The sequence below is a fragment of the Brachypodium distachyon genome, chromosome 4 (assembly GCF_000005505.3).
Source record: "Brachypodium distachyon strain Bd21 chromosome 4, Brachypodium_distachyon_v3.0, whole genome shotgun sequence".
In the NCBI taxonomy this organism is placed as follows: Eukaryota; Viridiplantae; Streptophyta; class Magnoliopsida; order Poales; family Poaceae; genus Brachypodium; species Brachypodium distachyon.
The window spans coordinates 46498608-46512621 of NC_016134.3; the positions used below are offsets into that span (position 1 = coordinate 46498608).

The following is a 14014-nucleotide window of genomic DNA, read 5'->3' on the forward strand; positions in this document are numbered from 1 at the left end:
AGCAGCGTGGAACCCGGATTTATTAGGAAAGAAGACAGAAAGAACATCACGGGGATGTAGCTCAGATGGTAGAGCGCTCGCTTAGCATGCGAGAGGCACGGGGATCGATACCCCGCATCTCCATTTTCTTTTTTATCTACCACAGCCTTTTGGGGCCAGTTTCCCTTTTCTTCTCCATCACTCATTCACTCGTCGTCTGGATTCCCTTTTCGTTTCTTGCTCCTTTTCTTTTCCTCGCTGACTATTTTCCCTTGGCTGGCTGACTCGCTCGCAAAGCGTGCCTATCCGGTAGCCTGCTACTCTCCCCGGCCGGCCGCTGCGTGTCCAAGTTGACATCGCATCTTTTCCCCCCCTTTCACGTTCCGTCGCGTCGAAACCCACATATTTTTGTGTGGTCAATCCATGCAATCCACCCATGGAGTACATCCTATATCTATCTACCTGTAATAAACCTGATGCGGTGCGCGTCCGCTGGTGTCACGTAATAACGTACTACTGCTATGGCTGCGTGACTGCGTCCGTTTTGTGCTTGTAGCCTTCAAGGCCACCGAGCAAGGAAGGGCGGACGGGCGGCTGCCGTTGGAAGGCATCGCGTGCTTCTCCGGCCCCTGCTGCCGCTTCAATTCTAGGCTTCAGATAGGATCCACGCGACACGCAACGAAGGCCAAAACGAGGAGTCGAGTTGAGTGCGAATCACACGCAGATACCACAAATACACACAGCCCCAACTGACACAGCCCCACTAGAGAGAGGGAGAGGAGAGGAGGAGCCGAGGAGAAGAAGAAGGGGGGAAGGGGAGAGAGAGGAGGAGGAGGGCGCGGGGATGGCGTCGGGGGTGTCGACGAGCATGGTGCTGACGCTGCTGGGCTTCTGCGTCAGCGTCCTCTTCATCGTCTTCGTCTGCTCCAGGCTCGTCTGCGCGCTCGTGCGCCGCCGCCGCCGCCGCTCCCGCGCCACGCCGCTCCCGCCGGGCTTCCCGCCGCTCGCCGCCAACTACTTCTTCGCCGTCCAGGTCGACCGCCTCGGGGGCGCCCAGCCCGCCCCCGCGGGGCTCGACTCCGCCGCCGTCGCCGCCTTCCCCACCCGCGCCTACTCCTCCTCCGCCGCCGGCGCCTCAACGCCTTCCTCCTCCGCCTCCTCCGACGCCGCACCGCAGTAAGTGCCCCTCCCACTCCTCCGCTCCTCTCCTCTACCGATCGCGATCCGCTGCCTTGCCGCTGGCCTGGCGATTGGCGATCCCCAATCTGTTCTGCCTCTGCGGTTTCCTTGCGTGCCGTCTAAACTTGGAATCTACCGTCTGGTGCTTTGATTATACCATACTACCAGTAGCCATTTTAGTGAGCCAGTCCCAGTTCACGGTCAAATAAATTTGGTTGTTCCATCGGTCGGTACATCGGCCGGGGATTGCAGCGGCATCTGCACTTTCAACTGAACTCTGGGGCTCGATCGCGCGTGGTTTAATCGAATTAGGTCACTGATTTGGTTTGGGGGCAAACCGACGTTGCAATTAGGGGCTTGTAGTTGCGAGGGCGCACTCAGTCAGACGAGTGAGTGGCGCCAGCCGTTAGAGGGATCTCGCTCACATCACATTATTGCAAGCCGACGATTAGAGATTTAATAACGTAGCTTATGTCATTGTCTCCGTCTAGTTGGATTCCCTTTGGATACTAGCGCTGTGTCTGTGTGCACTGGATCCTCACATACATGAGAAATGCTTTTGTTTAGAGTGAACCTATGGTTCAGGGTGGGACTGGGAAATGACATGGTTCAGTTAGAAACGTTGAGCCTGAGAAATTCTTTTGTTCGGAGTTCTTCTCTTGTATATGGTTCTGGGGGTGGGACTGGTAAATGATATGGTTCAGTTTCAAATGTTCAATCAGTATACGTGAGAAATGCTTTCTTTATGTTTGGTTCTGGAGGCGGGACTGGGAATGGCATGGTTCAGTTTGGAGGGTTCCACGTTGCTACCTAATATATGAGTTTTTGTTTTCATCATGCGGCAATGCATGCTTTGATTGATTTTTAATAACTGAACTACAAACATATTACCTTTTTTATTTCTCCAACATTTTCCATGTTAATCTTTGGCAAGTCCGTACTTCCTTTTAATTAGTTTCTAATGCGGGTATTTGATCATGTCAAATGTATAGCCACAGCTCACAGATGAATGTTATGGAATTTTCTTGAAAAAGCTGAGTTGGGAGGTGGATCCTTTGTAGTAGTAATTAATCTGTCCTTGAGGATGTTGATAGATCTTTTAGTACCAAAGAAAATGTCCTTGAAGGTGTTGGCACCTAAGATAAATTATGCGGCCGTTTTAGTACCAAAGTCTTGATTACTGTGTTTAGCTGGAGATTGACTATTGAAACATGAGGTCCCCGAGCTTTCATTGTTACTGGACAGATAAGACAATTCAATTGATAACAACAAATTGGATACAAATATCAAACTGTTTCTTGAATAAGATCGCAGTGAGGGTAATGGGGCACTACAATCAAGTAGGCATAGTACCCACTTGTGCTCATTGAGAGGCAAGCAAGGACTACTGTTCTGATGTACTTCACTGTAGTCAAACAAGTTCTTGGTTGGATGCGTATCATATACTAAATGGGGCTGGAACGTATTGCGTATTGTGTGTTCGGTATCATGGAACATAGTTTCAGAATTTGGTACTGTAGACATTACACAATCTGTCCAGATTCCTCAGTGAAGTACTACACACCTTTTTTTTTATCTACACCGCAAACGGTTTATCAGTTTTCTGGCTTGGCTTTTTAAATTTTATTGCTGTGCTCAGGTTAACTATTCTTTACATAATAAGTCCGTTAAGTATGGAAGAACAACAGTTTTCCAGTCTGAGGCATTCTGGGTTTTCCACGTCAGAACTATTCTGATGTTCCTTTAGCAGTTATCTCTGATTACACTACTCAACTGTTTGTCTTCTTCAATGGCAGGTGTGTCGTCTGTCTTGCAGAATACGAAGATAAAGATCTACTCCGAACTCTTCCGTATTGCGGCCACAATTTCCATGTGGCCTGCATAGATGTTTGGCTAAAGCAACACACAACATGCCCAGTCTGCAGAATTTCACTGTCTGACTATCCTGATAGTAAGCACACCGTGCCTCCTCTACCAAGTGCTGCGATGACACCTCCGTATTCCCCTGAAGCATCAAGATCAGATCCGTGCCATTGCCTATTTGTCGGCACAGGGCATTCGGCAAGATCATCAGATGTTCTCCGCAATGAACCCGACCAGGCGAATCAGACGGTGCCCGGCCCGTCCCTGGATGGGCCAAACAACTTGTCACTGTCTGAGGTTACCTCTCCTGGCGAGAATAACAATGACACAGTAAAATAGCACATGCAGACTCCTCTTGTTCCACAGGTCGTGATCTACCCAGCTAGGACTCTGCAAGTTGCTGCTTGGAGTTTCTGTCCTGCGGACTGTCTGTCTGCACGGTACGATAAACAACCTGTAAACTTAGAAACATCTGCACATGTGGAGGTGTTGCCTGTTATAGGTTAGTTTCTGCGGGTTCTCTGTAAATATGAGAAATCGTCCGGGTTTCTTGTCAAAAACCAAATCTATTTGATAATCACAAACAAAACAGTTCGTTGCATCCAACAGGTCACCCGTTCTGTGGTAACCCACTGTTGTTGGCAACAACAAGAACAGTGCATCTGCCAGTAGTACCTGTAATTGTCCTCAGCAAACAGGATGTGTGTAGAGCATCTTTGATTTTGTTGAGACATACATTATGTTTCTACTGGAGACGAGCATGATGCGTCTCACTGATGCATCCATGCTAGAATCCATAAATTAACTGCATCAAGATCAGCCGACATCGCCGCGTGGCACACGTGATTAGCAATCTCCATCAAGGTTAGGTGCCACCTCTGTTTAGCGTCTACCTGAAATCTCTTCTTCTTCTTCTGGAAACTAAGATCCACTTGGAACAACTGTCTATTCTTCGGCAAGTCACTTGGTCAAGTGACCCAATTGATCTGAAGCATGGGAGCACGCCATCTACATCATCAAGGCAAAGGCTAAGCAACTCCGATCCCAGATCACGAGATCAAGCTCCAGACTGATGATATCTCTTGTGAAAGCAGATCCTGGTGGGTCCCACACGCCGATGATGCCGATGTCGGTCGGACCGGGTCCGAGCATGGCTCATTCTAGATCTAACAGTGTGCTCACTGCAGCAGCAACAGCAGCATGGTTTGCCTCCCCCATCCTGTGCTGAAATGATTCAACCAAGTGTACTGCCTACAAGAGAGGGAAAAATAAAAAGAGAGCCTATCAAGCTTTACAGTGAGTGATTCCTGTCGGTGGTGGTGGCCCTCACCGGAGCAGAGCAGAGCATTGAGCTCTCTTCACCGCCTTTATAACGGCGAGCGCCGTGGCTGTGATGATGCAAAGAGAAAAAAGGCAGGAGCCCGCCGGAGCGGAAGGAGAAAGCTTGACTGACTAAGCCATGGGGGAGTTCAAGCACCTGTGCCTGGTCAGGTTCAAGGAGGGCGTCGTGGTGGACAACATCATTCAGGAGCTCTCCAAGCTCGCAACAGAGCTCGACACCGTCAAGTATTTCGGATGGTACGCATCCATCCGTCCGTTCGTTCCTTCTTCTCTGCATTTTTTTTTGTTGCAAGGCAGTGCACGTTTTGTTTTTTGAACAAGTTAAACCGAAAAAAAAACCCGTTTTAAACCTGTGACCAAGAACTTAGGTAAAGCATGCATGCAACAATGGGATGAATTTTAGGTACTGAATATCATTGTCCATTCACAGATATGGCTGGTCTTTGAGTGCTAAGGTGTACCTACTAGGCTACTAGCAAGATTTAAATCCTCGTGCTCAAAAAGTACAGCGTGTTCATTTGCTTGAATGTGGGCGTCGCGGTACTAGAGGGTAAAAACAGAACTTGCAGTCGGTAAACAAAAAAACAAAGTATTGTTCATGCATTCAGATATGTAGAACGTTTGTTATTTAATTAGCAGTTGGGTCACACAGAATGGACGGCTTGGTTTAAACTGCATCCTCCTCCTACGTGTGCTCTTTGTGTTGTGTGTTGGCAGGGGAAAGGACGTGCTGGAGCAGGAGGCGCTGACGCAGGGCTTCACCCACGTCTTCTCCATGAGCTTCGCCACCGCCGGCGACCTGGCGGCGTGCATGGCCCACGAGAAGCACGCCGCCTTCGCCGCCACCTTCATGGCCGCCCTCGACAAGGTCGTCGTCATGGACTTCCCCTTCGTCACCGTCAAGCCGGCGCCGGAGCCGGAGCCGGCGACCTAATATATCCACCTAGATCCAGTAGCATCATCACATATCTGCCTTCTCTATCTCACATCGTGCTGCTATATCATGCACCTAAAGGCTAAAGCCGCCGCCGCCTCTATCTCATCTCCTTTCTCTGCTTGTCCTGCTACATGCTTCAGTGTTGAGCTGCTGGTGTAAGTGTAAACGTCTCGAAAATGGTTGTCTGGTTGATTATCGTTGAATAAATTCCGCCGATTTTCTTTTCTTTTAGTTATTATTTCGGTCTTTATGATCGATATCTGTAACTGCTCGGCCGTGCATAAGCTTTTGGAAAGAGCTGTTAAATGGCTGCTGCCTTGCGCACAAAAAGTCGGTGTGGTGCTCAATTGCTCATCACATCTCTCGAGAGATCAAATTTTAGGTCGAAACAAGTGGTTTCCCAAATTAAGAAGCCCTGCACGGCTGCACCATTGCGTAACATTGGTGGTATAGTTGCATTTGCATCTATGCTCCACTCGACTCGGTTCAGTCTTCTGGAGACATCTTTCAGTCCAAGTTCAGTTCTTCATGACCTTGTGGAACTTCACGGCCAAGAGCTACCAACAAACCAATTTGGGTAACTTAAGAGGATCGATAGTGATTTAACTTGGTCTGTGAAAAATCCATAGCAGTACTAAATGGCTAATATAAAAAGCGCACAATAATTTTTTGGAGAACAAAAGCACACGATAATAGATGAGAAATAAAATAACAGCGCCAAAATACAGAGGAATACTGTCCCGGGCAGGGCCCGAAAACGCACGGGTCTTGTGCTCCGAAGCGGACCAACCCAGGCCCGCTACGGTGAGTGCTCTGTGAATCCTCTAGAAGAGAAGTGGAGAGCCCGAACCCCTTGAAACAAAGGAACCCTAAGCTACCAATCAGCAACGGCAGCGCGCGGCGGAGGGGTCAGGACTCGAGAGGGTGGAGGGGACGCGACGGCGCCCTAGATTGAGATTTTTTTTGAGAGATCAAACGGGGGGGGGGGGGGGGGGGAGGGAATCCCCACCTGAATATCATTACTCAAATGGAATGTGTTACATGGGTCAAACCCGCGAAGAGAGGTAGTCACGCCACGCAGTGGCCGCTACCCGAAGATCGACTTTCCTGAGTCGATGGGACCATAAAGTAAAGTCAGCGAGAATGTTCCTAACGATTACATGAGGCGGTAGCGATACATGCCGGAAGACCACACTGTTTCTGGCATCCCAGATTTTCCAGAGAACAATGATTACAACAGCAGACCACAACATCGGTGAGGCGGCAGCAGAACGCGGGGGTGAAAGCCAGGGCGCTGCTAGCGGCGAGGGAGGGTTGAAGCCGAGGAGATCCCAGACCACTACGCTTGCCCGGCAGTGGTAGAACAGGTGAGCGTTTGTCTCGGGGTGGCCATTGCATCTTGGACAGACATCATCGGAGATGATCGTCTTATGGCATAAGTTCCACCTTGTGTTCAGGCGATCCTGGTGAAACAGCCAGGCAAAGATTTTGATCTTGAGAGGCACATGGCACTTCCAAATCGCATCAGCCGATGGGTCCGACTCCCCCGACAAGAGCATTAGGTATGCTCCCTGCGTGGAGAAAGGTTGCCCGGAGAGCAGCAGCCTCGAGTCGTCGACATCATTCAGCGCTAAATCCTGCAAGAGAGAACGAAGCGAAGCGAGCTCCTCCTTCGAGCCGGCTGTTAGTCTGTTCTGCAAACCCAAATCTAGTCCATTACACATTACAACACTAACACGAGCGTAAGGCGATATGCAATGAGAGAATAATCCAGGGAAGGTGGTGGAGAGTAGTTCAGAGAGGAGCCACCGGTCAAGCCAGAAGAAGCAGGACTTGCCATTCCCGACTCAGACCGAAGTGATCTCTCGAAGGATGGGCAGATGCTGTTTGATGATGCGTTTGAGGTGTGACAAAGAGGCTGTGGTAGATTCCAGATCATCTCCGAAATCCCTAAGTAACCATGTTTTCCAAGGTAGACTATTCTCATGCAGGAATATGAATGCAACTTCAAAAGTAAGCAGCAATTTTGAATCTACAAGTTTTTGACACTGAGATCACCACGAGTTTTTGGTTTTGAAAGCGCGTCCCAAGCAACCAAACACTGTGAACCGTTGCATGTATCTTCCTGAGTCCAGAAGAAAGCACGGCGTTTCTTATCGAGCTGTTCTGTTGTAGCCATATTCAGATCGAAGAAGGACATGCAGTAAGTCGGCAGGCTATCGAGTACGGCAGAGACTAGGACCAGTCTCCCACCCTTGGACAAAAGTTTTGCACGCCAACCAGCTAAGTAAGAACTACACCTATCGATGAGGGGTTTAAAAGCCGCACTGTGGAGCTTCTTAGGTGATAGCGGCAACCCTAAGTAAGTTTGGGGGAAGGACGCGATCGAGCACTGCAGGGCCGTGGCCATGGCCAGGGCGTCAGTCTCAGGCACATTCATAGGGATGAAAGTGGTTTTATGGTAGTTGATTGCGAGGCCAGTTGCTTCTGAGAAGCGGTGAAGGATCTCCTTGATTTTTAGGGCAGCCGGTAAGGAGGCTTTAGCGAGTATGAGCGTATCATCGGCGTACTGTATAACAGCAGCCGACAGATCGTTGCAGATGGGGTGTGTAATGAGGCCGGTCTGGAGTTCTGCCCTGATCATACGTTGCAACAGGTCGGCAACAATGATAAAGAGATAGGGTGAGAGAGGGTCGCCCTGGCGAAGCCCATTCCTGCATGTGATCCATGGACCTGGAACTCCGTTAAGAAGGATAGCCGTTCTCCCTGTCTGTAGGATATCCTTGATCCACTGACACCAGATGAGGGGGAGACTGCGGTGGAGGAGGATTTGTAGTAGTGAGTCCCAACAGAAAGAGTCAAAAGCTTTACGAAAGTCAAGTTTGAGGACGATGGTAGGCATTCTCCGTTTATGATAGCAGCATAGGAGGTCTACGGCGTAGACGAAATTCTCAGCTATGCTCCTACCTAAAATAAAGCCTGTTTGGTCGTCGTCCACAAGGGATGTAATCATGGGTTTTAAACGATTCGTCAGGAGCTTGGCAACGGCCTTCATAGGCCCATTTTGGAGTGAGATAGGCCGAAAGGCGTCTGGGGACCTGCCGCTATCTTTCTTGGGCAGCAAAGCAATGTAGGCACGGTTGATCCTTGATAAATCGGAAATTCTATTGAAAAAACTAGTCATGAAGGCTTTGATCTTGGGCTTTACTGTCGCCCAGGCACGCCTGTAGAAGCCCGGCCCAAACCCATCAGGGCCCAGGCTCGCGTTCTGGTTAGCCGAGAGGAAGGCCGTGGCGATTTCGTCATTAGTGAAAGGGGCGGCAAGGCTCCGGAGGCCTGCAGTGGGCGCGGGATACAGAGTATGTAGGCCGAAGGCCCAGTGAGGCTGGTGGGCCGTGCCAAGGAGGTTGGTGAGAAATCGTGAAGGATTTTTTATTTTTGTCCATGGGAGGTGAATTCCACGCCGTCACATTCCAGCGTAGTGATTTTGTTCTTGCGCATACGCTGGGATGCAGCAACATGGAAGTATTTCGTGTTCTCATCGCCTTCAACAGCAAAACAGACTTTGCCGTGCCGTTTCCAGTGCGACACTTTTGCCCAAATGGCCCGTTGCAGCAAGGAGATAGCGAGTCTACGGAGCGCTTGCTCCATGGGAGACAGTAGTCTGTGTTCCTCACGTTTATCTAGGAGAGCGATGACAATTTTGCAGTTGATTTCCATCTGCGCGTGAGGGAGGTGTTTTTTCCGCCAGGTCTTAAGGGTGGTGCGCGTCCTCTTGGTGGTGGAGACAAGGTCAGCCTTTGCATCCGATTGGGCGGATGTGCCCCAGAGCGGACGGATAAGGCCCAGGAAGTCAGGATGCGCGGCCCAACTATTATCAAACCTAAAAATGGATGGACGGGGAATGGAGGACGAGATGGTGACAACTAAAGGCACGTGGTCAGAAGTGAACCTAGTTAGGGAGGTAAGAGATGAGTTTGGGAAGAGGGCGTCCCATGCGAGATTGAAGAACACGCGGTCAATCCGCTCAAGGGTTGGTTGTTCACGTGCATTTGACCAGGTGTAAAGGCGGTCGAGTAGGGGGAGCTCGAGCAATGCAATGTCATCAAGGCAGTCGTTGAAGGCATTGGCTTCAGCAGAGCGGTATGCGTTGTTATTTTTATCTAGGGGGGATCTAATGAGGTTGAAATCGCCGGGCGCAAGCCATGGGGTGGAATCAGGCGGTTTTATGTTGCGGAGCTCACGGAGGAAGTCAGGTTTTGAGGCGTGGTCAGCAGGCGCGTAGATGTTGGAGATAACCAGGTCAGTTGGCGAGTTCAGGCAGGTGCATTTGGAGCTAAGTGAGAAGGAGCCGTTGGTTGACCCTGATAGGGAGATGACTGAGGAGTTGACCGCGGTCAGGATCCCACCCGCAATGCCATCTGCAGGGAGGAAATCCCAGGCGTCAAGAAAGTGAGGTAAAAAGGAGCGAAGTTTTTGGGTTGTTATTGTACTTAGTTTCGTTTCTTGGAGCAAGAGGAGGTGAGGCTTTAGGGAAAGTAGCTCGGAGAGAACGTCTTCACATTTCTGTGGGTCACCAAGCCCACGCACATTCCAGGAACACAGGGAAATCGTTGTACTCATGACGTAACAAAGTTGCACCAAACACATAGTAAAACAAGGTGGACGTACAATGAGATACAGTGGGGGAAGAAAGAGTAAAGGAAAACTACTAAGCGGTAAGAGAACAATAGTAGTGGTCTTAGCCTAGGCGGAGGGGGGATATAGGCGCAGCTTACATCACACACGCTGCGGACGCGATCTACTATGTAACTAGGGGGCATCATTTAGGCACAACAGGCACCTCAAGCTCTTTGAGAGCAGCGACATCGGACGTGGAGGCACCACAGGCCACCGCTAGCTCAGAGGCCTGGTCAAGCGTCAGGGGCGGTGCGTCATCATCAGCAAGCCTGGTTGCCATCACCGCCGCAGCCAAGGCTTTGGTGGCCTTGGCCATAGCAATGTCGTTGCGGACGGCCTTAGCAAGGACCGCCTTAGCGGTCATGTCCACAAACTGGGGGCCTGCTGCGACGAGGCCCGTCCTTGGGCTTAGACAGCCTCGACGCCTTCATGGCAGAGTCAACAGCCCACTTGTTGTGGGCACGGTTCTTCCAGGCCACAGACTCGTGTGTGTCGACATCGTGGTCGTCAAGTGCCCAGGATGCCGTGAAGGCGAACGGCGCTGGGGGCGAGGCAGCCAGCATCGGCTCGACCTTGGGCCAGGAGGCGGCAGCATCGCGTCCCCCCCGGACAGCTCCTCGTCGGAGGAAATGTCGATGGGGTGACACGGTGTGCCAAGCCCGGCCGGGGTCCTCATCGCGGGCTCGTCGTCGTCAGCCACGTCGTCGTCAGAGGAGACGAAGACGGGACTGAAAGGAGAGGCAACCACAGGGCGGAACGTCGGGGCTGGAAGGGCAGGAGGGGCAGCATGGCAACGCGGCAGGAAGTTTGGGTGGTGCATGCAAGAGCCAAGGTCGAGGTATCTAACCTCCCAAGTCTGGACAGCTCGAAGCTGCACACAAAAGATCTCGTGCGTGGGAGGGAGGAGAATGGGGAGTGAGTCAGGTATTTTGGGGGAGCTGCAGAAGACGTAGCCATTGACTACGGAGAGGTCAAGTCCACGGAAGCAGCTTGGGTCAACAAAGCACAGCTTGCCCAAGGAGCGCATCATGCTGGCTACTGCCCCCATGGACCTGGCTCTAGGCAGGATGAGGGATGTCTCTACATCTAAGATATATGGGAACACGGCATTGGAGGCATTCATGGCCTCGTCTGGGAGCATAAGGCTTAGGGTGTTGTGTGAGGAGTGGAAGGGGGAGAACGCGACAGTGTTGTTGTGTTCATCCTGGGATTCGAACACAAGGGCACATGTGCCCACGTTCGAGGCAGCAAAGTCATAGGCAGGCTTGTAGCTACCAACTAGGAGTGATCTCCTAATGGTGCGGAAGGGTGCGGGGTCAGGATTCTCGAGGAAAGCAAAGGCAATGCGGGAGTCATCCAGCTGGAGTTTAGTTGGGATTTCGAGTTCCGGCAGGACGGCGGTGGGTGCGGGGTGCCAGGAAGTGGAGGACTGCGGAGCTAGCATGGTGTGTATGGGCAAGGGGCGGAGAGGTGGTGAAGCTGCGAGACCGTCCCCCCATGGTGAAGGACATAGGGCCGGAGCGTTCAGTAGGGCCGGAGAAGTTGAAGTCGATGGATGACGAGTTCATGCTGTCAGAAAATAGGTAAGCGGGTGTTAGAACAAGTTAAGGCAAGAACAGCCGAGGGGAGTGCGTGTCTTACACTGGCGCCGACGGTGTCCAACCCCCTTGCAGCGAGCATACCGGATGGGGTCTCTACAGTCTTCGACCAGGTGATCAGTGGCAAGGCACCGAAAGCAGGCTTTGTGGGCGAGGGGAGTGGATGCAGTGAGCAGTGTTGGGCTTGGCCGTTTTATAGGGGGGGCGGACGTAGTTGGTGGGCTGAGTAAAGCCTCCAAATAAGTTTTTGTGGGAAGGGGGGAGGCCAGGGATGGGCGCGCCACCCTACTAAGAGTTGACGGGCCTGGTAGCCTAATGGGCGCCAGCGAGATTGAGTCCACTGGTGCAGGTCGAGCGCAACGGCTGGGCGAGCTGTCAGTGACCAGGATCTCTAGGCTGCTTCGGGCCGGGACGCTGGAGTCAATGCAGGCAGTAGGTGCATCGACCGGGGGCACAAGGACATTCATAACGACCAGAGGGGAAGGGGAGGATAGGCTTTGATCAATGCCAAATCTCAGAGATCCGGTGCCGCGCGGATTCGCGGGAGGGGACAGGGCTTGGAAGTCCACAGTTGGGCTCACCGGACTGACCAGGAACTCTGTGGCATCAGGCAGACGGTCAGGCAAAGGTTCGGGCAGAGCAAGGAGCCCCCGGGGGCGCCAGGCAAAACCCGGAGGGCATGGGTCATGTGCGTGTCGCGTCGATACTACCAGGTTTGGGGGGTGTCACATGGCGGGCAGAGCAGAGCAATTGCTCTTGACTCTAGCGACAGCTAACCTAGCGTGTTCAAGACAACCAAAAATTTGAATTGAGAGATCGCCCAAAACCACAGGCGATCGCCGAATCAATTCCCTCTGGACACTCAGGGAGACAACACAGGAGCGGAAGACATTGTTTGGGAGGCTAAGGACGCGAAAAGTCTTTTTGGAGGAAAAGTGGTGGTCCAAAACCGCAGCAACTTGCAGACACGAAATTGCAGCCACTCTTTCAGATTTTGCAAACATCCAGAATGAGACTTTTTTCGAAAACTTATGCATGCCAAAGAGGTGCTTGGTGACGAAGGAGTGATAGTGCTGTAAAATGTAGGACTGAAAAATAGGGCCTGGGCGGGCAGAACTTACAGTCGGTCGGGAGTCGGGCAGGGCCGGGCGAAGTGCTCCCTCGCAGGACGCCGCGACACATGTTGACGACGATCCCTCAGCCACATACTCACGGTCGCCCACTCCAAGAGCACGTCGGGGGGATGCAGAGCAGCTTGCACCACCAGCATCAATAGTAGACGACAAGGCGGCGGTGACCGGCGGCGGAGCAGGCGTGTAATGTACCGGAGCAACGGACGTTGATGTTGATGGAGACTCGGAATCCACCAAGGCTGCGGCAGAACAGTTCTCATCCGCCGCGAACAGCAACTGGAAGTCTTGATGGTCGATGTCGCCAAACTGGGAGATAGGTGCTGCTGAGCGCAACGAACCGGCGGCGAAGGAGAAAAGGCAGCTAGATATCCAGCACACATCATATGTGGATGGCGTGTCTCCAAAGAAGGCGGCTAGAATTGCAGCCAGGAAGGGGCAATCAAAGCACACGAGTGGTCTTCTGATAAGAACAATCAGGCGGGTGGCCGGAGATGGAACTTGCGCATTTTGTGGAAGCGGGGCGGCGAAGCGCAGCCACGCATTTGCCACGAAATCGAGGCCATGAGTAGGGGGGATTTTGAGGTAGAGATGGATTTGCTTGTATGTCTTAGACCGGGGGGAAGGAAGCGGCAAATCTTGGAGGGGCGCACAGTCTTGAGGAGCGGGTGCGGCATCGAGAGTACTAAATCGGAGGGCGTAGTCGTCAAGGTCTACGAGGTTGTGGCTGACAAGATTATCAAGAATTTCTTGGTGGGAGACAGCAAAGGAGAAGCAGGTGGGAGAGAGCTGCTGAACCTGAAATTGACCAGCGGAGCCGCCGATGCAGACTTGGAGTAGCGATGACATCAACCTTTCGTTGAGCACGAAGGGAGACACTGGTACCGATACAAGCAGCCGGAGATGCGGATCTCCCTCACCGGGCGAAAAGCGAACACCAACGGAGCGCCAGATCTGGTCCTATAGTCCCTTCCCATGGCATCTCTGACACCAAGGGTAGTGAAGAACTCATCAATCGACGGCAAAAGGGGGTTGCCGGCAAGGGGAAGCAACGGGCGTGCGCGGGATCTCCGTGCGGCATTGGGACGATAGGCAGGGCGATGGCGGCGGGGGAGCGGAGCGGGATGGTAGGCAGGGTGGCGGAAGGCGGAGGGGGGCAGCCGGCGACCATGGGACAGGCAGCGGCGTGCTTGATTTGAGCACGGCGGCGCGATTTGGTGGTACGGCGGTGGGGGTGGGTAGGTGGGTAGGTGGGGCGGAGGGGGTGGGAGCGGGGGTGGGGGGCGAGCCATCTTCCATCGCCCTAG

At 52.4% G+C, this 14014-nt stretch overlaps 2 protein-coding genes and 1 non-coding gene across 3 annotated transcripts; all 3 read left to right on the forward strand.

Annotated features, from left to right (window-relative positions):
* The first annotated feature begins 50 nt into the window (after positions 1 to 50).
* TRNAA-AGC lies at positions 51 to 123 on the forward strand. Its single transcript has one exon. It is a non-coding gene; the product is annotated as a tRNA-Ala (tRNA).
* Positions 124 to 434: 311 nt separating this feature from the next.
* Positions 435 to 3627, forward strand: LOC100821454 (RING-H2 finger protein ATL67). Its single transcript, XM_003578864.4, has 2 exons — positions 435 to 1155; positions 2955 to 3627. The coding sequence occupies exons 1-2, from the start codon at positions 824 to 826 to the stop codon at positions 3358 to 3360; spliced, it is 738 nt and encodes a 245-aa protein (XP_003578912.1). The 5' UTR covers positions 435 to 823; the 3' UTR covers positions 3361 to 3627.
* Positions 3628 to 4274: 647 nt separating this feature from the next.
* LOC100821764 (stress-response A/B barrel domain-containing protein At5g22580) lies at positions 4275 to 5530 on the forward strand. Its single transcript, XM_003578865.4, has 2 exons — positions 4275 to 4599; positions 5080 to 5530. Exons 1-2 carry the CDS (start codon positions 4481 to 4483, stop codon positions 5294 to 5296), a joined length of 336 nt encoding a protein of 111 aa, XP_003578913.1. The 5' UTR covers positions 4275 to 4480; the 3' UTR covers positions 5297 to 5530.
* Positions 5531 to 14014: the final 8484 nt, after the last annotated feature.